This window comes from Megalops cyprinoides, chromosome 17 (genome assembly GCF_013368585.1).
Source record: "Megalops cyprinoides isolate fMegCyp1 chromosome 17, fMegCyp1.pri, whole genome shotgun sequence".
NCBI classification, from domain to species: domain Eukaryota; kingdom Metazoa; phylum Chordata; class Actinopteri; order Elopiformes; family Megalopidae; genus Megalops; species Megalops cyprinoides.
The window spans coordinates 28,923,914-28,948,945 of NC_050599.1; the positions used below are offsets into that span (position 1 = coordinate 28,923,914).

The 25,032-nt window shown below is 42.1% G+C and overlaps 1 protein-coding gene across 2 annotated transcripts; it reads right to left on the bottom strand.

Moving 5' to 3' along the window:
• Positions 1-8,802: 8,802 nt before the first annotated feature.
• LOC118792423 (tumor necrosis factor alpha-induced protein 2-like) lies at positions 8,803-24,594 on the bottom strand. Of its 2 annotated transcripts, none has more exons than XM_036550266.1 (12): positions 24,113-24,594; positions 22,302-22,487; positions 19,601-20,258; positions 16,830-16,944; positions 15,916-16,041; positions 15,364-15,458; positions 15,171-15,263; positions 13,925-14,051; positions 12,382-12,495; positions 11,826-11,981; positions 11,109-11,230; positions 8,803-8,975 (listed from the first exon to the last, which is right to left on the bottom strand). In XM_036550266.1, exons 1-12 carry the CDS (start codon positions 24,162-24,164, stop codon positions 8,810-8,812), a joined length of 2,010 nt encoding a protein of 669 aa, XP_036406159.1. In that variant the 5' UTR covers positions 24,165-24,594; the 3' UTR covers positions 8,803-8,809. The 2 variants fall into 2 exon arrangements, with proteins under 2 accessions (XP_036406159.1, XP_036406160.1); XM_036550267.1 differs by lacking the exon at positions 24,113-24,594 and adding an exon at positions 22,731-22,791.
• Between the last annotated feature and the right edge of the window lie 438 nt (positions 24,595-25,032).

Here is a 25,032-nt window from a genome sequence, read left to right on the forward strand (position 1 = left end):
CTGAATTGCCTGACTGGCCCCACCCTCTTACTATTGTTATATCCCATTGGATGTATTCCCTCCCTGCCTGACAGTGGCAACGTTCTATTGGTGTCCTTTAGTGTCAATCATAACGTAAAGGATGATTCATGTGAAAACCGAACTAGTTTGCGTCTGAGCAGTAGATAGTGGACTGACCTAAGGGAGACGTGTCAGAGTATGCACAAGCGAAAGCCATACACGGATTCACAATATTAGAAGTGCCGCATGAACAAGTTTCAGTAGTTGGCCAGACAAGGTACAAGCTAGCCGGTTGAGACACGACTGCATTAAACCATGTTTTCTTTTCATAAAAAAGGAAAAAAGAGTTTAGGACAGAAGAAATTCCTTTAGGCAGTAGTGAGTCCAACGATCCCCTGAGTGCAGAAGAGCTGTCATCAGATGTTTCTTAAAAATAGAGAGGGATTGGGCAGAACGGATGAAATGTGGATGGTCATTCCACCATTGAACTGTAATTTCAAAATTAAACGTTTGAGTAAGTTAATTGCAGAAGATCTTTTCCTTTTTATCCTTAAAGCAGAAACCTAGACACCTTCACACTCATGGTCTAAGTTTAACAATACCGGTAAATAAGTTTACTTCTTTTTCTGTATATTACTTTGAAATAAAATGACACCTATTAATTGTAGTTACACTGAATGCACACAATATGAATGCAAATTATGTCTAGGGTTCGATTCAGGTCAAACTAACTTCAAGGGCTCGAGCAACCTCACCTGATTCTAACCGGTTACCTTGACAACGGGACCTCAGTGACACGTAAGGAGATGCAGCTAAAATTGGTAGAATGTGTCTGTGGGGTGGTTGTAGTAAATCCTTAAAGTGTAGTCTGTCATCGTCGCGATTAATTTTTACAAGTAAAATCGAATCGAGTTTATGAGGGATTTTCATACTTGAACCGCAGACTGACCGTGAGAGCTGAGCAGTGCCTGCACCGGATTATGTCCCTTATGGCAATGGTTCAAACAAAAGATCAACTTTGGCGTCAATTATAGCATTTTGTAGAGGGAGAAACAGGTAGGCAACATTCACAGAATGCACATATCTGAGCAGCACTTTTTACACTGTATTTTGTTTTCTGTGTTTTACTGTATACAGAGCATATATTACAATCTAAATTTTTGTTTGAAAACCACCTACTTTTGGCCACAGATGCGTGAGAATAACACCCATTGGCATTAAAGGAAATTCTAACAGGATTATTTATGATAAAATATTTCACAGTAGTTTGGGAATTACTGGTTAGCAATAAGTGTGTATTAAAGCAAACAAACCAAGCACACAATAAGGACTATGACAAGGAATGTGTTATGGTATTAGTGTGTTCGGGTATAGTTATTTTCTGTATTGTAGTCTTTTATGTGTGCAGGATAGAATAAAAATCTATAACACTGTACAATATTTGAACTTTTATTCTCCCTTTTTTCTCTGAAGAGAATTGTTTAGCCCTTTTCAAGTGTTGGTGATGAATAAGCTATTTATTTGTGCTGGGCTGACTGTCTCAACAACTGGAAGATTTGAACAAAGCATTATTTGTCACAGCACTACTGTAGAAGATCCAGGTCAGCTGAGAGGAACCATTGCCCTGTGCACAGCCATCTTTCAACATCATGTAATTTATTATGAAGCAGTCAGGGCAACTGTATGAACTGTTAAGTTTCAGCCATGCTGTGTAAGGCATGCTCATTTCAGTTCTATTCACTGTGCTAATTAAAGCCATGTGCATTTGTAGTGCCCGCTAGTAAAAGTGCGTGGGCTGCGAGTTGAGTCATGGAGAGAGATCAATTGACCGAACTGGTGATTTAGCATCTCTGTGCCAAGTCCCTTCTCTGGGTCATCCCTTGCTGTGGCCACATTAATACTGCATTAACAGATTGAAAGCTCTGGACCTGTTTTCAGCACCCACAGAACAATAGCCTTCTAGCACATAGCAATGTAAGGGGCTGCTGAATGGAATTAATTCAACCAAATTTCCACAGAGGATTAGGTGTAGAAATTTGGGGAGGTCTGATGAGAGCCAGAGCATGTGCCTTCCACTATTACAATTGTGGAGAACTTTACATAGTTCATAATTTTCACATGGATGGATAAAGATAGATCTGGTGTTGCTGACCCATTTCTGCCACCAATGAGGAGGTTTCTATGGGTATTGTCTGTCCTTGGTAACTGTTCCTGGAAGTGTGCAATGGGTGGGGCTGGGAATGAAGGTAGACAAGCCAATTTTAGACCCACTAACAAAAGAAAGTGCCCAGATCTGAAGGATGAGGTCAATAACATGCAGTAGGGGGCAGTATAGCAGTGACCACTGAATTCATTGTAATAACATACTAGGCCACTATGTCTGGTATTCTGACAATGTGAGACTTGCTCAAAAGATCAAATCTTTGCTGTGACAATTAGGGATGTTTCCTTCAGAGAGCTAGTGGTGATCGAGTATTATTTTGGACTGCTGGCACAATCTTCTGCAGGGCCCACACTATCTGTGAGCGCAGCCTGGCTTTGTGTTAACATTCTATTCTGGGCATCTGCTTTGATTAGCAAAAAAGCTGCACACACCATAAAATCTGCCTCAATACTGCAGCAAAAAGGTCTGCTAGCTACACTGCATTGAACCATTGTCTGATTTTGCAGTTACATTTGCATTTAATCATTTGGTAGCAGAGAGAGAGAAAGACTTATGCAGAGAGACTTACAAAATCAAATGCATAGATACTAAAACAGTACCATTCTTGAAATGTGGTGTTGTTGATGATGAATTATCAAAAGCAGCAGATAGATCAGGGACGATGAAGACAGAGGATGGGGAGGTATCTCTGGCAAGGCTTAGAGCTTCGGCAGTTGTCAGGGTTTCAGAGCCTGCTTCCTGCAACAACCATCAGGCGTTCTTGTAACAGTCTGTCTGGCCCTGTTGCCTGCTGCTTCCCTGAACTGACACCAGAGGGCCTGTCTTGCATCATCTAGTTACTAGTTAATCGTTTTCACCTGTGTGAAGTGTCTCTTCATTTGTTTGTTAAATTCTGCCTGTTGCTTGGTTCCCTACTCAGTCTTGCGCTGCATTGCCTTGTGTATATTTCCTGTGCACAAAGCTTGTTTTTGTTGCATTATCGGTGACATGTCTCTTTAATGACATCCAAATGCAGTGATTTAGACATTGTGTCATGGTAACAACAGAAATACATCCATATAACCACAAAAAACAAGACTGAGGAAATTCCTGCTGGGAAAAGGGCTTTCATCTTATACCTACCTATGAGCGCAAATGTAGGGCCTATATATCATTTTGATTTGTGTTTGCAAACCACTTATTTATTGCAACAGAAGGCTATACCATATTCCTTTACACCAGCCCCTGTACCAATCTGTTGCTAATGTTTGAGCCAAGGACAGTAGATCTTTCTGTATTTGTCTCACTGTGCATTTGTAACCCAGCTGTAATTTAGCCAGCTGGTGTTTGTTGATTTTTTTCTTTTTCTAAACAGTTGCTGTCACTTTAAGAGCACGACAGTAGAAGTTTTTTTCTCAGTAGTGGTATACGACAGCAGCAACTGCTTTCCGGTTAAGTAGGAAGCTCTCATACAAATATATTGGCAGGAGAACATGCGGGTTCAGATCGGCTATGTAAAGGCAGTTAGCAGGTCTGAGGAGTTGTGTGGTCCTTGCCTGAATTTCACTATTGTACATAACCTTGCAATATTTTGCTGCTAGACAGACTGTCTGTCTCTAGTAGTCCTGGATGCCGGACACGCTGCGGAGAAGAGCTGGCGGAGCTGTACAGGTCACCTCACCAGGACAACTTGAGTGTAAAAGAAAAAAAAGATACACACAGAACTCTATACATTTTTTTTTTGGGTACCCCTTTTTTTTCCTCTCTTTTATAGAATTTTTGCTTTTAAACTGAAGTGCGGTGATAAGAACACGCACAGTTAGGATTCAGTTAATCTGTTGCCGAAGCAACAATTTATAAGATGGTTTAAGCACTGCCCACAACTGTTAATGGAGTTTGTGTTTAATTGACGCCTTTGAAGTAGCAATTGGGGAGAATTTAAACTTTGTGAGAATCTATTTTTTTTTGTATTGTTGAACAAAAGCAGTGTAATATAAACAAAGGTACTATAGAAAGACTTTAATTTAGGTGGAACAAAAATCTTTATTTTGGTGAATAATTTACTTTATATGTGATCATACTGAAAAGAAACAGTAACATAAGGTTTCATAACATAACGTCCAAACTGTAAGATACTATAAGAGGGACACGTTCCAGTCCAATAATTTCATTGGATTCAGGTAGTAAATGGCTACCAAACCGTGAATAAATTCTCCATTCCAGTAAGTCAATCTGGTCTGTTCATTTCTGCTGGATACTGGCACTTGGTTACACTTGGTTACACATTCACATTAGAAGGTTGAATGACAGCCCCTGTGGCTCTCTGTGTTTTCAACAAATCACAGTGCTTTGTTATAGAGCAAAGTGACTGACAGAATGTTGTCACTCCTGTTGTAACCCTTTATGGGGTTCACGGAGGCTAAGTTTCCCACCATTAGCACCAACTTCCCTTCATGTGTACAGCATATGTTTTTCACATAAAAATCTTATTGAGAATATACATTCATTTGATCAGTCTGTTGTTTTTCATGCAAAAGGAGGATAGATTATTGATTGGACAGTTTTTCTCATGTAATGTCTTCCTTTCCAGGTCAGGGCACTACCAATGTGTGCAGAATATGCAAACAGGTTGCATGTTGAGATCAAAAAGGCAGCCATGCTAATGGAAAGTGAAGTCCAGAGTTACAGACTGTAGAGTACTTCTGCATGAGCTGAGGACTCCAGCTCCCAACATCACTACTTTGTCTGTAGAATCATCCCTGAATTGAATATTCTGTCATTGAATATGATACGAGTGCATTCAGCATAGAGCACAAAAAACAGCAATTGCTGCACATTGCTACTCCTCTTTTCTTTTGTTTTGATATAACTTCATGAGATAGTTATCCATGGCTGAGCTGCTTATAAACAATGGTACATATACCACATAGTGAGGTGGCCTGGGGTAAACCCAGTGGAGTGGATGAAAACTAGATTGCATTGACAGCATGCTGAGAAGTTGTCATCATTAGGGCTTGTTGAATACTTTTAAACCAGCACTGGATTTACTTTTGACAACTTATCCAGACTGATGTCCAAAGTGAGGGCATTAAAAACAGCATGAAATGTTCTGCAAAACAAAGACACAACAAGGCATATTTAAACAGTGCCCAACACAGTACTGAGATTATGAGTATGCACGTTTCAACACGTAAGTGAAATGCAATGCATCTCCATTATTATCTTCACACAATTAATGTAATGTTTTACACAGCAACTACATTCTAAAAACAGCGAACTACCACATATCATGCAGCAATACTACAATATATAAAAAGCACATGCAAAAGACTTCCAGCTCAAAACAAGTGGAGAGAGGTAAAAGCGCTCCACTGATGATGCAGTCACCCACATACTGCACACCGCCTAATCACACCATGACATCGGCAGAGGGAACTATGTTAGAATGCTGTTCATTGATTACAGCTCAGCTTTTAACACTATAGTCCCCCCCCCCTACTGGTCAGTAAGCTTCTGGACCTTGGACTGCATAGCTCTCTGTGCAAATGGATCCTAAACTTCCTGACTGGTAGACCACAGGTGGTTAGGGTGGGCAGCCTCACTTCCACCTCTCTCACCCTCAACACCAGTGCTCCTCAGGGTTGTGTCCTCAGTACCCTGTATTCTTTGTACACACGTGACTGTGTGGCAAAGAGTAGCTCCAACACCATCATTAAGTTTACGAACGATACTGTGGTGGTGGGCCTGATCACCAACAACAATGAGAAGACCTACCTGGAGGAGGTGGAGGACCTGACAAAATGGTGCCAGGTCAACTACCTCTCCCTTAACATCAGCAAAACAAAATAGCTGGTAGTGGACTTCTGCAAGACACGACAGAGGAACTACACCCCACTCTTCATCAACGGTGCCCCAGTGGAGAGGGTTAGCAGCTTCCGATACCTTGGTGTACTCGTCACCAAGGACCTGACATGGACCACTCACACTTCCACCCTGGTGAAGAAGGCACAGCAGTGCCTCTATCACCTCAGACTGCTAAAGAAATTCAGACTGCCAAAACAGATTTTAAGAACCTTCTACTCTGGTGCCATCGAGAGCATTCTGGCAGGATGCATCACTGCCTGATATGGGAACTGCTCTTCACAGAACTGTATGACCCTGCAGAGGGTGGTGCGACTAGCTGAGGGCACCACAGGGATTGTTCTAACTCCCTTCCAGGACTTGTATACCAAGTAAGTTAAGACCCCCAGCACCCAAACCATGGACTCTTTCAGTGGCTGCGGTCAGGCAGATGCCTCCGCAACCTCAAGGCCAACTCTGAGAGGCTCCGTAGGAGCTTCTTCCCCCAGGCCATCAAAACACTAAATGCAGCTCATACTGGAGTCTAACTTCGTTCTGCACATTTTTCTATATTTGTCTTGCACATTTTTCTATTGTGCTTTTCATCTTGCTTAAGTTATTTCCTTTTATTTTTTTATATTTTTATCTTTAAATTTTTTCTATTGTGAATAATTGTTGATTGTGAGTAAATTATATTCTTCTGTTGTGAGTTTTGCACAGTCTGCCCTGCTGCCGACCATCATTTCACTGCATTGTACACTGTACCTTGGCATGTGACAAATAAAACTTTGAACTTTGAACTTTGAAAAAATACTTTCCTGATGCTGCTTTTGGAAAGGGTGCTGAACTTTTTACATATTAAACTCACCTTAGGATGAAATGTTTACTTACAGGGGATATTAACTAGTATTTTGATGGAAAAAAACGTTCTGTTTTGTGCTTCTTAGCAAGTTCGCTCAGTTGTAAGGAAAATGCAAAACCTGCTCTAGTGTTCTTGGATGGTCACCTAATACAATCAAAACTAACTCAATTATCGAGGAAGAGTTAGAGACAAAGGGAGTTGATTGGCATGCCTTGATGTTGACATTGACCATTTGGTTGCCTTTCGCACCACACCCTTTGTTCCTGTATGAGGTGTGATACCCCTGTCCCTTCCTGTGAGCAGGATGAAGGAGGAGACTCTGTGGAGCCTCGGAAACCTTGCACATGTAAATGTTTCTCTGCCATCCAATCAGGGACAGGAACCTGCACATTTTTTCAGGTTTTGGGTATAAAAACCTGTACTCATACAACATCATTTTGTAATTGATCTGCCTTGCTTTTACACGGTATGTTTCATACTGTAATTAGATACTAGTTTTTGCTTTGTTATTAAATTGCTATTAACCTAAACTTTGGAACTAATAGTCTTACTTCACAAGTAGGAAAAATCCCAGTGCAACTGTCTCAGGGAGCCATGCGACAAAGCATTATTCCTTCTCAAAGGACAGGTCCAGTATACCTTTGTCCACCTCCAGATTGTGTTAGTGGACAACCAACCTGGGCCAGTCATAGCCGGGAGTGAGCATTGCTTGTGATGAGAAAGTTGGCTTGTCCATACATGCCATTGAGTCCTCAATGTGACATACATTAAAAAACACCTCTTTCTGATTTCTCGCTTGATGATCACTTGCATATTACTATTTAATACTTTTACAGTTATTCTCCAGGCAGTGAGGAAATGCTCCACCCCTTTGTTTGAATAGTACTGTATTGTAACATTGTAACCTATGTAAGTTGCTCTAGATAAGAACATCTGCTAAATGCCAATAATGTAATGTAATATTGCACAAGGTACATCAGGTCTGGCAAAAAAAACTAAAAGTCACAAGGTGATTGGTTCATTCATTTTAATACACACAGAGATACTGGTCCTGGTGGGATACAATGCTGACCTTTTGTATATTATGAAAGACAAAAAGCAGTCGTACCTTAAAACTCTCAAGAATATTTTTAAACAATGTAGAAAATACAAACAGAGACAGCAAAATATACAGTAAGATCAAGAAGTTACATATTAAGATGTTCAGCGCATCTTGCATGCATTTCTATAACGAAACATTTGTTTTAAATTATTCCCTCATCTCACAAAGAAGTATCATCTGAGCCTGCACACTTTGGAGTTGGAGCTGGAGCCACAGAGTGACACATATTTTAATATTAGAATATACTTTACCTATAGGCAGAGGCAGTGTATTGTTGGCAAGATTTCCTTCCTAGTCTTAATTACAAATCACACTTGAGAGAGAGTTGAACCCTAGGAGTTCAGCTTATGAAAGTGTGGGCTTTAAATTTGCTTGTGCAAAGTCTCTTTGCTGTAAAGCTTGTTGGCCTGTTGTTCTTTTTTGGACTGAAGGTACATATTCACCTCCAGATCATTAAAGGGAAAACATTTTCATGACTAACCCCTTCCTGGAATTGTCGAAGTATGGTATGCTAAGGCTAAGATGTGTTCATATGTTCAGCTTACACAACCTTGAACTTCTCAGTTTAAAATAGGCAATGCATGCTGCATAGGGACCACTGATAAAAACACTTGTAGTGCAAGGATGTATGAGCACCGTGATGGAGTTTCACAGCAGTGACTGTCTGTCTTCTAGCCCTAAGCCCCCGTCCCCACCCACCCCAGCTGATTCAAAATCAGCTTACTTGATACTACATCCAGACCCAAAGCATTATGAGAGGAAACTGTAGCCAACCCAGTGTCAGTGTCTATTGACAGAACTGCACTAGACTGCACCTGGAGGGGGCTGGCAGTCATGGGGTCTGGGGGGGGGGGGGGGGTTGTCACATGATCTTTGTGGTCCACTTGACGTGTACGCTTGAAAAGAAGGGGTGGGTGCCCAGGGAGCCGACGGAGCCACGGTTCTCAACCAGGCTCTGGTTGATCCTCTTGATTTGGGCACTGGAAAGGTTGGATTTGAGGTGCAGCAGGGCAGAGACATGATCCTTGCTGTGAGGAGAAGGGCTATTATACAAGCAGCCACAATGACATTGACAGTTGACGCCATAAGAACTGCCCTTGAGATTCTCTCATGACATAATCATGTCATGATAGAATCACAGAATAATTTGCTTCAGAGATGTTTAAACAGTGGAGCTATCAGGTGCAAGACTCAAGTGGAATCATTGTTTTGGATTTACTTGGTTTAAATGGACCACTGACTAACAGCCATGGTACCTCCACCTATTACAGAGCTCATGAAATTTACTTTCCCACCATTAGACATCATGTGAAGGCTAGTATCAAGAGTAGTGTTGCAGTCTACAATAAATCCACAACCCACCCAGATATTTCAGGCATGGTTTAAAGCTGTGGAAAGCACAGCACATTTTCTTTAAGATGACCTACAGCTATATTGTGTAAGCTTCTCCCCTCTCTCCCTCTTTCTCACACACTCAACACAGTTTGCGGTTAGCACAGTGTGAGAGCAAATGGAAATGCTTTCCTTCGGAACATATTTTGGCTGATAATGGTAAATATATCAAAGAAATTAGATGTAAATTTATTCAATACAAAATCCTACACAGGTTTTACTGGACACCATGTAGACTTTTTAGAATGGGTTTAATGAATAATAATATCTGCTGGAAATGTAAAAAGGAAACTGGCACGCTTTTACATCTCATATGGGACTGTGCCATGGTTAAGCCATTCTGGTGTAACATATTGAAGTTCTTGGAGAAATGGACAACAATAAACCTCCCAATATGCCCACGTTTGTGTCTTCTAGGAGATAGAACCGTAATACCTCAACTGACAAAAGATACACACACTGTGCTGATAGTAGGGCTAACATCAGCTGCTAGAATTATACTAAGACATTGGAAGTCACCTGATAAGCCGACATTCCAAGAATGGAAAGTTTTGATGACTGAAACTGTGTCATATGAGGTCATGTTGACCAGAATAAGAGGCAAAAGGCCTGAAGTGTTGAGCAGTTGGGACTTCTTTCAAGAGTACCTTACCTCTGATCAGTGGCATAAGTGTAAGAGACTACCACATAGCTGAACATTCTCTTTGTAAATTATGCATATTAAGGTCATACTTTGTATGTTGTAAAACTTGCATGCAGATGTATACAATATATGGATATTGTCTTTATCCAGGAGCACTTTCTAATTTCTAACTTTAATGTCTGATCATGTGTTTTACTCTTTATTTTCTATATGATGTACAACATGAGTTATGTACCATCTCTGTTTAAAAAGTTAAAATAAAAACTTAAATTACAAAAAAAAAAAAAAAGGAAATGCTTTCCTTCTGCCAGCTCCACTCCGAGATCATTTAAACATGTCTGGGAATGATTCATCAGGGTTGTACTGTGGCTGAAATGCAAAACTGCATTCTGTATTTTTCCACTCTCCACAGAGAGGGAGTTCAGCCCTATTGTGCTCAAAGGGAGAAGCTTTGTATTTGGTGTTGCCAGACACCTGAGAGGAGCGGAAGAGCCATGCCCAGCCCTGCGACTCCCTGGCTGGGGTGTCACCTGTTAGCACACTGTGCCCATAGCCTATCCACACCTCTGCTCAGCTCCAGGGCACACCTCAGCCAGGAAGGGCTTAATTGGGAAAAGCTCCAAAAAACAAAGCCTGTTCCTGTTATGAAATGTTTCTGATTTGGATTCTCACTGCATAATTGCGGGGAGGTCCATGAATGAGGTACGATATGGGAGCTGTGAGACAGGGCCCACACAGATTAGTTCATTTACTCCAACTGTTTTTCCACCTTCATCTTGATGGTATAGGTAGTCAAACGCTTACTCTATCATTTAGTCTGTCTGGCTCAGCATGTCATTCCAGCGAGTTTGGTGAGAAAGGGTACATATTTTTTTTTGCTGGTATGATGGTCTCACATGGCAAGAGCAAGGGGATGGAAGCAGCTGTAGTTAGTTCCTCCTCACTTCAGGGGGCAGTATTTAGGGATATTCTCAATATATCTTGTGCAGAAGATGTAGCCTGTGTGTGCAGGTCCCAAGTCAGGTGATCGGGGTTTTGTACTGATACTGCCATTCTGGGTCAGGTGATTGTGATGCTGTACTGGAAGGGGTGTGTGGTTCTGGGCCATATGATCAGCAAGTCTCACCTGAGGTCAGGGTAGTCCCGGGCCAGGGTGATTACCTCCAGCTGAATGGCCCCTGGGTCTTGCAACTTCAGCACTTCTGCTATTTTAGGGAGGATTTCATGAAGCCACACCTCTTCTGATCCCTAGAGGAACAGAAGTGGGATGAGCTGTCTGACAGCAAGCGAGAGTTTTCTGTGAGTGTGCAAAACAATGCTTTCCTTCAGTTGAAGCAATAGAAGTTTCGGTGAGTATACCAGCAGAGCTTTCTGTGAATGCAACACTACACATAGTTACTTATGAGAAGAGCAAACTTACACGAAAATGCATTTTGTTACAATAAAGGAATTTACTCTTCAATAACATCAACAATTTTCTATTTCATGTTCCACTGTCCACTGGGGGGTGCAGACAGATTCTGCGGCAATAGTAAAGATTCGTCTCTGCTTTAAGATTTTCACATTTTTGCCAACAGCTCATACTCTTCCTCACAGGATAGGAATTTTTCATTGTGCTCCACATGGGGAAACATGGCAAGATCCCCTGCATTCCATCACTCCTGTATTCTAGCTGAGAAAGGTCTGACTCTGGCAGTTTCACCAGAAACTGCAATGGAATATTGAGTAATAATTATTTAAATAAAGGATTTAATGTAATGAAATAGATGTGTGTGTCTTTGTGTGTGTGAGTGTGTGTGTGTGGGGCTGTGTGTATGTGTATGTGTGTGTGTTTGGCACTCACTGCATCAGTGAAGACTATACGCAGTCTCCTGCTGTCCTCACAGAGGAGAGAAGCAGCTGCCTCCTGCTGCTCTCTGTCCTTCAGCTTCAGCTTCCTCCTCATCAGCCTCCTCACATACTCCACCATCACCTGCGTGTGTATCCGGCTCACGAGTTCCTACATGCACACACACACGATTTGAAATACTATTCATATGCACAGCCTTATACTTACTGATACAGTTCTTACTGCAGGGGACAACAGCACCATCCCACTAGGAGCTGAACCCATAATGTAGCTTCTTTAGCACTATGACACCACCACACACAGTTGCCCCTCTGCTTCTCCCCCACAGCTGCCTCACTGCCTCTACCCCACACAGTTTCCCTGCTGCCTTGCTGCCTCTACCCAACACAGTTGCTCTGGTGCTTCTACCCCACAGCTGCCCCCCTGCCTCTGCCCCACTGACTTGCAATGGTGCCCCATAACTCACAGTTACTACTGTAAGATTTCAGCTGAGGATTTCCACTGTGTTGTTGCACTGACCCCAAACAACCAGAGGGTTTTGATCATGTACCTGCTTGCAGGTGGGCTTCAGTTCCTGGCAGTCCTGAATGTGCCTCTTCAGTTCATCCACTGCCTGGAAGCCCCCCAAGAGCCAGGATGTTGTCCCCAGCTGCCGGTACTGCGTCTGCAGGGAGAGAAAACAGAGCAGCCCCTCATGAAGCCACGCTTCCACCCAAATAACCACCAGCGCAGAGAAGGGAGGCAACAGGACAGTGGGTCGAGAACCCAAAAGGACCTCGGACAAAGGAAATGCTGTTTTTGTTTTACTGTGCTCCCAGTCATAAGTGGAAAAGCGAAGGATTTGTGGAATCTAACATTATTTTAATGTTACATTTGTTGTGTAATTGTCTTGGCTGCAAAGCTTTGTTGGTTTTTCTATTTTTCATGTACCTTGACCTGATACAGAGGTTAAGAGTGTTCCAGCCAGTAGCGGTCCATTTCCTTTTTTTTAAAAAAAAGAAAAGAATTATAAACGGTAGTAATATACTATAGCGTGTAACACTGAGTGTTTGTGTTGTGTGTGTTGGACAATTGTCCCGTGCCATGACCTTGCATGCGTTGGCGGGAAACTTCTGCTTGCCCAAAAATTATGGGATGGCCATAGGAAGTAAGCACACAATACGTCTATGAAAATGGGACAGACTTTCCATGTGATTATTTTCTACAGACAGACTTACAATGCACCCTGGATTCTATGAACCAGCAAGGGTCAAAGACACCAACAAATCATTAACCAAAAACGTTGTTGAACCACATGCAGACTTTGTTAGTTATTGGGCAAAGGGCACAGGGGTGAATGAGTTCCAGCTTAATTTTGGGAGAGGAGGGTGAGGGGAATTCACCTATGATCAAACCGACAACCCATTTCCTGGTCAACAATGAACCATCGTGCAATGCTGGTACATAGCAAATACATAGCTGGGAAGAAGTACAAATATTACCTTCCTCCTGGATTACAAACACTAGGTGGCTAAAAGGTCCATGGAAAGACCATGTGACCACTCCAGAAGGCAGGGAACAAACATTTTCCGGGTATGTTAGAGGGGTAGCCAAACTATTTTTTGTGTTTTTTTAAGGCACAGGCCATAAGTAAACCCCAATGCCCTCTGCACAGCACAATACCATGACTTCACCACTGCATTGTTTTTGGTGGCAGTTCAGGGATTTACAAAAGCACACATTGAGATAACACATTGCAATGCATCCTGTTTCTACAGTGCAGTGAGAGGAAATGAAATGATGACACAATGGCTTGCACATAAAAAAAGATTTACATGAACCTCTCACATTTTATATTATATATTTCTATTGACTGAGAAAAGGCTGGCAGCTGTGGAAAGAGAACTTTGACCCGGCTTTCTGTGAGGAATCAAGACTGCAGTATGGGCCATTCACTTCAAAGGTAATGGCTACCACTGCAAAGTACTTACCCCACAATTACCTCAGAGTACCTATGTCAGCTGCTCTGGATAAGAGCACCTGCTAAATGACAATAATGATAGTGAACAATTATGGGGGATGTGGGGGAGGAGGCTGGCTGTTCCATCCCGTACCTTGAGATTTTCGTGAATAATGTTGGAGAAGTATCTGTATGCAATGTCCTCCATGGAGGAGAGAATGGACTGGCAGTTTTTCTTTGTCTCCTTGGGAAGCATGTCCCCGACTTTCTCCACGTATTCCCTGATGGGAAGCAGAAAACAGACTTCATTAATCATTCATCTCACTCTTCTTGTGTAGTTTTAGATAAATTCTTCTTTTAGGAATCCCCATTGTTCTTTGGGTCTCCATTTGAGTTTGGAGGCCAATGGGTTAAACTGTTTTGTTGTGTTTTTTATTACTGTGGCACTTATAGTGGTTTTGCCATTTATTATGGCACAGGTTACTGTAGCACTTGCAGCAAGTTCAAAAGCAGCCTGACGTTGTGTCTGTACAGTTGTTTGTGTAGTCTTACTGTATGCACTTATGCGCCAGATAAGAGAATTTGCCAAATGATTATATGACTCTCTGCATAAATGAAACCCCACCTTTTCTAAAACTGCTGCATGAAATGTACAGAGTAATGAGGTGGGCCCCCCTCCCAAACTTTATCATCTCACATCTAACTCACATTCAATCTAAACATAATATGTTAACAAACAAATTATTGGGAATATATAATATTTTCATATATTTTAAAATATGTTGCATATCTTATAAATATATAAATTATTGTTACTTTCATGTTCTGGATATATTGTTTCATGTACTGTAAAATATTTTGCATATTCTAAAATCTAAAATGTGTGCAAGAATGCATGTACTAAATTGAAGCAGTAATTCCTATGTTTTGTAAAAAAAACAATACATCTATATATACATCAAGAACATTTTACCATAAAATGCATTCTTAAAGTTATACAAAACATGGGCATGTGCATGGATTCTTTGTGTGTATTGAATTACATGCATCAGTACCTGCAGTCACTCTAATTATTTGACTGGGTATGATTTGGCCTTGTAAACCCTTATAGGTGCTGTTCACATTGTGGTGGAAATGCTGTGAAGTTGTGTGACTGGTAAATAAAAACACTTAATGTGAGTTCTATAAATGTGCAGGCACTGGCTGTTCCTTCTTTAAAAATATAACCTCTATCTCTTAAATGTAATAATTTTTAGCACACTAACGTGCAACTTTCAAAGGGCAGCATAAGTGAGCCTTTGTAGTAATCAAAAAGACATCGAACATTTGTGATACAGACAGCCTCTGCGTCACGCTGCTTTGTAGAATGATGTGCTTTGGCTTGTGAACAGCATGCTTACTTGAATTGTTCAATGCTGGCCAGGTTAGCCTTTATCACTGCTTTGGTGTTTCTGCGCTTTCCTTTCATGAATTCCTCAAAGGTCCTCCTGTAGCTAGGGGCACATATTGAACAAAGCAGCTGTGAATTCCAGGGGTATTCACTCACACACACACACACACACACACACTTCAGAGAGGGTCATGACCTGTTACCTGATAAAGAAGGTCTCCAATTGACATATGATCCTCTGGGCTTTGCTAATGTTACCCAAAATAGTCACAGCTTCCTTCACCACCCCATCTACTACCTGCAAAATAGGAAGTGTATGCATTAATGCACAGCACATATACCCTACACTACAGCACAGATACACCCCTCTATAGCACAGACACCCTACTCTACAACACAAATACGCCTTTCTATAGCAGATACCCTATTCTATAGCACAGATACCCCACCATATAGTACAAATACCCTCCTCTACAATACAGATAACCAGCTATTTGACAATGCATGTGATTTTGCACATTACAGATTATGTGATTGTATATTATACAATATATAAATAACCTTACAAATGTGAAAGAATACAGTAACTAATTGATAATGTAACATTTGCATAATTTTGTCACAAGTTTGAAAGTCTTTGCATTTTGCTGTTTCAGTTATAAAGGACAGCAATGCGACCTCTGCATGCTAGACAATGCAGTGTATGCTCACTGAGGCCTTACATACGGTCCAGCAGAGTGTGCCAATTCTCACACCTGTATAACATCAACAGCGATGGCAGAGAAGTAGTACTGATCCATTATGAGCTCAGGTGGGCTTCCCCCATGCCATTCCTCTTCCTCTTTCCTCAGTGCCTTGGACATCCATTCCTTTACCTGGCTCTGAAACAAGCCAATCGCAGAAACTGAGCAAATCAGCCCCATTTGCAGACAACGTGAGCAGGCAAAGCCTCAAAGCGTGGGACTGGTGACGGCAAATCTATATTTTAACAAATGTCAGCTGACTGTCTTTTCTAAAGCCAGCGTTGCACATGTTGCAAAAGGGCGTAAGCACATGTGAGACAAAGCGCAACTGACACAGAGTAACCCCTTCTGACATTTTTGGGTGCATTCCCATTTTGCTGTTTCAAGCTGGTCTATACTCCTGGTTAAGTGACAAGATAAATAACATCCCCAAAGAACTCCCTACCCCAGGTCATCATTGTAGATCATCATCATTGTAGGTTGTCTATTGAACCTACTGGGTTAATTAAGAGTTAAATAATTAAAAACACACACGTTCTAGTGCAGTGTGCGGCTCCTAGGATTTCCTGCAGTTGTGCCCCAGTGCTAGTGAAGCCTTATAGGTAGTGCGACAGTGGCTCAGGAGGTAGAGCAGTCGACTGGGGATTGGAAGGTCCCTGGTTCGAATCTGGCTCATCTTGGCAGAGTGTCGAAGTGTCCTTGAGCAAGACACTGAACCCCCAACAGCTCCCAGTGGCCAGTTGGTAAGCCTGTATAGCAGCCTCTGCCACTGGTAGGTAGATGTGAGGCATATAACTGTAAAGTGTTTTGAGTACTCCAATGAGTAGAAAAGCGCTATATAAATGCAGTCCATTTATAGGTAGGGACATGCGACACTCCTCCTGCTGGTGCCAGGTGCTCAGTGTCTGTTTAGGAGGCTCCTTTACCTCTTTGTGGGAGAGGTACTGATCCTCCAGAGGACGCAGCACATCTTCAGGGAGCAGGGGCCCAAGGGCCTCACCATTGATATCCTTTTCCAGTTCCTTGTGTTTCAGCACTTCCCTGAAACCCGAGCACCAAGGATCAGTGGGTTATGATTAGGCTATTCACACCTTGAGGTCTCTGTGAGTGTGGATCCGTAATAGAGCACTTACATGAAGCTATAACCATCGTTCATCTTACAGCTACACCAATAGGCAAAGTGGCATTCTGACAGCAGTCTATGCACCAGCAGCACAGAGATGGGTGCTACATTATTTTGAACAAAGTAATAAATAATTGCTATAGAAGATATGTGGCTCATTTCTTGTGAGGGCATTAACAGACAACATTAACATTCACAGTTTCATACTACCTGGTTTATGTAATCATATAAACTACCAAAAAAGAACTCTCATTAACTATTTGAACAAATATAGGAAAATACATACATAAATAACCACAATCATATACAATATGTGCTACTTTTGTTCTAACAGTATCAACAGGCATGACCAGTGAAGATAAATAACTTTCCAAATGGCTAACCCTTCCTTTGGCTTGTGCTTTTTGGCATGGGCCTTTTTTCAGCAGGTAAGATGTGTCTGATATAGTACATCTGGTAAGATTTTATATTAAGGTGCCATTATTGAACCCTTAATGACTGCAATACGAATACCTTATTAACATTCATTCCCTGCAATGAGGTAGACAGACTCTTACCATTAATTGCTGTCTGACGAGCATTCATATAGCTTTGCAATGACTGCAAGGTGTGTACGTTATACCAGTTTTTTGGCATAAAGTGCAGACAAGTACATCCCAAATGGATATTACTATTACAATAGTATAATAGTAATGAATGTTAATAATAATGATTAGGGATGCACGACATCGGTAATGATATCAGCACGACATCGGTATCGGCCGATAAAAACTTAAGAAGTTAATTATCGGCATCGGCAGATATGAAAATTTCTGCCGCGGTGCCTGGCTGATAAGTGACGTGTTAACTGTGTGCACGCGATGACGCTAAATTTTTATTATAAGCGCCAGTAACAAGCTTCAACACGTCAGCTGTAGGCTATGGAAGTAGCCTATTTCAAAGTATCTGAAACAGATAACAAAATTGCTATTTGCAATGCTTGTAAAGCACCAGTGATGGGAGGAGGGGTAAAATATATAGCTAAGTTTCTCACTCTGGGAGGATGCTAGCTGAGTGCTGCTAGGCTTCTAATTGCTTCCGGAAGGGCGCGAGACCATTGTCTTAATATCGCAGCTCGGTAAGTAGAGAATGCGATGGGAAATAAAACAAGACAGCCCGCGATCGCCGAGCCTGTGCTTTAATTAGGACTTGAACGGAGGTCCTAATGGTTTCGACCGAGTCCTAGCTAAGTTTCTCAGCCTGGGAGGATGCTAGCTGTGTTCTGCTAAGCTTTTCTCTGCTTCTGGAGGGGATGTGAGAAAAAATTTACATAACGTGGCTCAGGAAACAGCGACAGCAATGGGAAATAAAACAAGACATCCCTCGATCGCCTAGTTCCTGCTTTGGGACTGAACAGAGGGCGTAATTTTTGTGTTTGTACACTTACAAACGACACCTACACAACGACACTGGACAGCGAATAACGTTTTCTGTAACTTTATTGTGTCTCTTTCAAAATAAATATCGCCGCTCCATAAGGAGAGGATGCCATGGGAAATAAGACCATTTTTAAATTAAGCGGCATGCTTAGTGCTGGGCGGTATACCGGTTTTAATTTCCCGGTATGAATTTTCATATACCGCCATACCGTAGCATAGCTGAAACAACAGCTGTAACCCTTCAACAGGCAGCAAATGATATAATATTGTTCACCGCTAAGAGTGCTACGGAGCGCAGTACAGAGTGTATTGAGGGGGGACCCCTATTAACTGTGAGTACCCTTCTTACTAATGGTTAAAACTTTATAACACAACAATTAATTACCCACAACTTACTCTCTTTAACAGGGCAAAACACCATGGCACACAACAATTTGTGACACATAAACAATTTGTATCACCAGTGGCGGCTGGTGAGCTGGAAACAGGGGAAGCGGAAACACTATCTTTAAATCTGTCATTACTGTCAACCTGTTCCCCTTTATCCTCCTTGATTAACAATAAAACAAATAATTCACAGAATAATCTACGCCAATCACGTAAATTGAGTAAATGAATATGCTCATGAAACAGCGCAGATTGTCTGCTGTTTGTGTGCTTGCTAAAGCTACAACGTGAGATTGTTTAATTAACAAGGATGGCATTTGTCGATTTAAATTAAGTTAAATGCTCATGATGCATCACAGCTTTCGTGAGGTCTGTGTTGTAAACGTTATTGTTCATTGCACTCAACCTAACCTAAAAGTTTATTCTCAGTAATTTAAATCTATTTAACCAAATTTAGCTCCGTTCTGTAACTTTAATTTTGTAACAAAAGACTTAATATGCCTTAATATGAAGTGTTACCTCTATACAAAGTGAAAAAGACAGGATTTCAAAAATCAGATTCAGTGCGCAGTCAGGAGCAAAACAGTATGCTGTTATAATGACTCACAAACACACCCCACTCCATATGACGCATGAAGATTTCTTCAGTATTAAATGCACATTGTAACCCTGTCTAAAAACCCAAAGGGTAACTGACATCTCCAATGACGGAGACAGAAATCCTGATACATTCATCAAGAATAAGGGGATGTATATTTGGTTCACTCACTTTGGGTAGTAAGTGTACACCCAGCCCAAAAGATAGCTGGTGTCATTGACGTCGAGCTCCAGCTTGGCCATCTTTGCTAGGCGGCCAGAGAAGGCTTGGTGATACAGCCAGGCATACACTTTGCACACACCAAACTCCTCTGGATAGCAGGCTTTGACTTCCCGAGCCACCTTCAGGAGGTCCTCCTTCACCTGCTTGCCCAGTTTACAAATCTCCTTTTTCAGGGGTGTGGCCAGTTTTTCTGCCCCGTTCGGGTCCTCCGCGTTGTCCATTCGCTCCTCCACCACCTTCCGAAGCAGGTCATCATGGTTGCGCCGGCAGTGCTGGGGCCTCCAGATGGGGGGCTCCGCCCCTGGTTCCTCCTGCCACCTCTGGTCCTGCTCCTCCTCCTGCAGGATGCAGAGGGCTGCCGAACGCAGGCTCTCCCTCTTGCCCGGCCCGGCGACCAGCGAGGCCTCCACCGCCAGCCAGACCTGCACCAGGAGGGCCTCATAGTCCCTGTGCAGCTCATCCTCCTCACTCTCCCCACGCTCTGTGGCCCTGTTTGCATGCTCCCGTGCCTCTCCCCGCCCAAACAGGTAGTCCTCGCGGGCAATCAGCTGTTGGCTGGCCTCACAGAGGCGCCTTAGTCTCAGGTTCTCCTCGAAAGAGAAGAGCACTGGAGGAAATAAAAAACAGACAGTGGTGGGGAATCAGCCAAATCGGAGGGCTCCAGAGCAGCTCAGTAAACAAGGCATCCACTCTGGGGGCTCAGTGAGCTCCACGGCCTGAGTTTGGCCCCCAGCTGTGCCATCAACCGACGGCGGCCAGGAGCCCGCAGTGGCGAAACAGCTCAGCTTCACTCTGTTTGGGACAGGGCCTAGTATGTTGGCAGGGGTTGCTCATCTCTCTGTTCTCAGGCACACTCTGACTTATAAGGTGCCTGTGAGCTTCTTGGATGATGTAGCTGAAGCCGCACCCATCCGTCCTACAATTTGTGTTTCTCCCATTAATATGAAAATTGAACTTGAATCAAATTGACTGTGCACTGTGCTAACCAGCCCAGCAGACAGATCTATAGCACAGCCTCCTTCTGAGCCAGTGAAGCGTTGGCCTACTTAAGTTTGGGACACAGTGCCATAGTGGCTCAGACTCCAGGTGACCATGGCTGTAATCAGGGTTTGAAAAAATAGTGAGGTCGGGGGGGGGGGGGGGGGGGGGTTAGTTTTGTCAAAATTACACATATAAACAATACATACATAGAAAGAGTCCTGTTGCTATTTACAAGAAACAAATTTTATTTGTGTTTTAATTGTAAGGTACACTATCTGAACTGGATTGTACTGAACAACTTCTCATGTGGGTTCCGTGTTTGGGGATTTCCCCCTCCCATCCCAGCCTTCCTCTTTACCCATCTCTTCCTGATGGTGCTGTTTTAAATTTGGCTTTTTTCAGAAAGATATCTAAAGTATTCTGTTTTAACCTTTTTGGCATTTCTGTCCTGCTCTGTGCTGCTTGTTTTCTGTGGGGATAGGCATTGTTAAATTAGACCCATTATCAATGTGTTGATAGTTTACTGTAAGGTAGGTGTGGAGCTTTCATATTAATATGCATTGCTGAATGAATAATAAATCATAAGAACATTATCTAGAGCATCAAAATACATAGGACTACGGTATGAAGCATGATAATTAAGCTAAGGTTATTTGTAACCTTAGCTAGCTGAAAGAAAAATGCTTGAGAGTAACGCCATTACATGCTAACGTCATTATACACTTATATTCATTTCGAAATTTGGCTTTGAAATGTTTCGTAGGCCTACTGTTATTGATACCGTCGCCTACATATTTTGTTTTTTAATCAATGGCGTTCTGTGAAACGTCAGCTAGCCTACTAATATGAAAGAAATAACCTCCCTTTCATCATCGCCAGTGTACGCATATTTAACATTTTATGTTTCATACAATTGCCTTTACTCCAGACGCTGTACCAGGTTACTGTTTTGAACGTTTCTTGCAGATAATGGCATAACGATCATTGCTTTGTCATACCGAATGGTATGCTGCCAGTTCGCACAAAAGCCACCTGCTGCTGCCAACGTGCGTAAATTCCAATTGCTGCTGTCAGTGGAAGTGCCGATGATGCAAGGGGCTGCGCTCGCGCCCTCTCTCACCACTCTCACACACAGCGGACACTAAGTAACTGAATTAAGCATGTACTCGTCTCGGAGAAGTTCTCAACCACTGATTTTTTTAATCCAGCTGTATCTAGCTTAAAATTTTATTTTTAGCTCTAAAAAATTATCGAGGTCCGGACCTCGGTGACCTCATAGCTGGTTACGGCCATGCAGGTGACTCTCCTAACCCTGGTAGAACAGAGCAGATTGATACAGCCAAGTCTCAGATATGTAACTTTTTTTGCTTTTCTGTATTAAAATCATGAAATTCTTACCTGATCTTCATCTAATTTGTTATTGTCTAGAGTGAAAACGCAAATTTTGCAGTTGCAGTTTAACCTCTATTTCCCAGGAGTCTAACAAAATTAGCAAAGAAGATGTCAGGGAATAATTTTCTGGTTTTGCTCATACTGGCTAAGATACAAGTTTAGCCTAATTCCAATTCTCAGGGAAACACCCACTGTGAAAAGCTGTATGACAATCTGTCAACGAAGGGTGCTATGCTAAACAAAACACCGCGGATTGATTGAAGGTGACTGTAGATACCGGTTGGGGAGGCAACATCCACTGTATCGGCTTTGGGACTCTTCATGCCTCTTTTCACAAACCCCGGTATCTTAATCTTGTGTTTTCCTTGTTTCCAATTCACCACACTTGTCGTAGGCGACACCTCCGAAACAGCCGCTCCATTTTCAAGCCCTTGCAGTGCCGTCGTGCCTTCTGCTGATTGACCTGTTACACACCCCATACACACCCCAAAGAAAGAAGGGTTAGATAATGCATATCATCTTACACACACACATATATATATCACAGACTTGTCTATATTCGGGATTACTTCAAGAGCGTCCGAACACACCTCCATCATATCTTAGACCACAAAATCCGATTTCATTTTATTTATATTCAACGCATTTTGACTCCCTATTTCGCTAACTATCCATATCTCACAAAGACAGAATGTAGCCTACTCACCATCCATATTACAGTATCACCAAAGACAGAACATGTACTCTGCCCGCACTGTGAGGCTGAGGCGACTTTTAGGTATAAATGCATGCTATGCACGTCATCGTCAGTGGGCGGGGACAGACAAGCGGTAATATGATTCAGTCAGTAGCTATGAGGTAACGTTCTCCAGTTTGAGACAAGTTAGGTATTGAAAACATTTGATATATAAATATTTTGTATGAAATTTTATTGAAATAGGCTACATCCTGGGCTAGTATTCCTGTTGAAAATGTACAATTCCCGAGTCTATTTCTTGCCCATGATTATTGTTAGTTCCATTACTAATGGACAGAAACAACATTCACACTGCGTACTCAGATATTGGCATAACAACAACTGTATGAAATTTGTGAACGCGGGCATGAAATGCTTGCTCAGGCGAGTGATGGGAGACGGTTATTGCGCACCATGCATATGCAGCAATTAGAATGCACTTTCTTAGTTTCGCTAGGTGAGGTCAGCATTACTTAGGCCTACGTAAAACGCCACAGTTAAATTTGCAACAACATTAATTTGGGTGAACGTATTATTTATTTATTTATGTTAATATTATTCAACATTAGCTTATTCATCTTGGGTTGGTTGTGTTGTGTATAGGCGCACAAATAACATTACATAACGAATTCAATAACATTATACAGCATCAATTACCACACAATAGTACGAATATAAGTATTTTAAAGTAAGTGTAGCTTATATGTAGCGATATGCCAAAATATATGCATACGCTTATTTAACTGTAAGTAAGCGTATGGAGTCACACAGTAAGCGATACATTTGTAATGCTTAGCACAGATATGGTACTTTATAAAAATTTGGTACATAAAACAAAGTGCTTGTATTTCATATTGTATCTTGCGGTCTACTTTCACTGAGTAGGCCTATGGACGATATCATTTAAATTGTCTTGTATTTCCTTTTGTTCATAGAGAATCTCTCTTTTTGCCTCTCCCTCCGGAGGACAGAGACAAGCCGACAGGATGCTCCTCATTTCTCTGTGAAATACGCATCCGTCAATATGGCACAGACGTCGTAATGGCTTTAATTCACTCTTAACCCTTTAACGGTCACACCGGTGCGATTAGAACAAGATCTTGGAAAAATTCTAGCGAATTTGACGAAACAGCGATTTAACATTTAAAAATATAGCAAATGCGGCGGTGAAAACTATGAGAAGGTTATTAACGCTAATGAAAACATAACACCATATAACGTAACACGCGCTCTACACAGCCTATCATAAAATAAGTTACGTGCGAAAGGGTTAAATGCTCCAGTCTCATGCGCTGCACGACGGCGTACATATGTAATATCATATCAGAAATATCAGAAATTCTGATCTTTACCTGCGGTCTTGGTCCGCCCAAAGAGCAGCATCACACAGTCGAGGCACCCCATTGAAGATGAGCTGTCCACTATTCCCTCTGCTGACAGGTACTTGGGGTCCGTTCGCCCCAACCGGCTGTTTTTAATCTGTATCCAGCCCTGTGGATGCTATATAGGGACGGTCATGTGACTCAGAGGAACGATGCAATTTAGGGGAAGTTTTCGTACACCCCCCTTTCTTTTCCGTTAGTTTCAATTCCCTGCATTCCTGTCTATTCCTATATTCTATTGCGTTTTATCTATAGCCTGTTAGGTGTGGAGTGTGCTCGATTTATTACAGTTCTGTCAGTGGTAGTAGTTTTCATAATCTCCGTAGCACGGTTCTGAGGAGTCATCATGTTGAACAGCGAAGTTGCTCACTACATATGAGATAGGAGATTTACAAATAGATTCTCCAGCTCGAGGTATCGACCGATTGGGTATCAAGATACAGGTGGTTATCCCGTCGATGAATCGCTTCGTTTATAGTCTCTAGTCTACTCAAGAACATTTGCCTCCGTAGGTAAATAGTGACGTTCCAGTCTCAACATGTAAATTTGACGGAAGCCTCAATAATGAATTTTGCAGTTACTGCGCTCTGTGTAGGCTATTACCTCATCTGCATATCTGTTGTTGGATGTCGTTCTTCATTTGACGCTTCTCCCATGTTCATAAACTCTATTACGATTTGAATATGCCGGGAGGAAAATACGCGCATTTCCATGCGCGCTCATCACGCTGTGTTGTTAGTTTTACAGGTCCGTCATGCAGTACATCCGTCTTAAAAAAAGCGTAAAGGCGCAATTGGGCCTGCTCATTATTTTTCTTTATGAGGGCCAGCCAAGCGAAAGTTCCAATTATCCGAAACCTCGCGGTTGCGCTTGAATAGCCCCACTAGTCA

Excerpts from the sequence above, each read along its gene's own strand:
- LOC118792423 (XM_036550266.1), bottom strand. The coding sequence starts at position 24,164 with ATGGGGTGCCTCGACTGTGTGATGCTGCTCTTTGGGCGGACCAAGACC. Across the intron at positions 16,042-16,829 it reads AGTACCTCTCCCACAAAGAG|AGCCAGGTAAAGGAATGGAT; the intron begins GTAAAGGAGCCT and ends GGCTTGTTTCAG. Across the intron at positions 8,976-11,108 it reads CGGGACTACCCTGACCTCAG|CAAGGATCATGTCTCTGCCC; the intron begins GTGAGACTTGCT and ends TTCTCCTCACAG.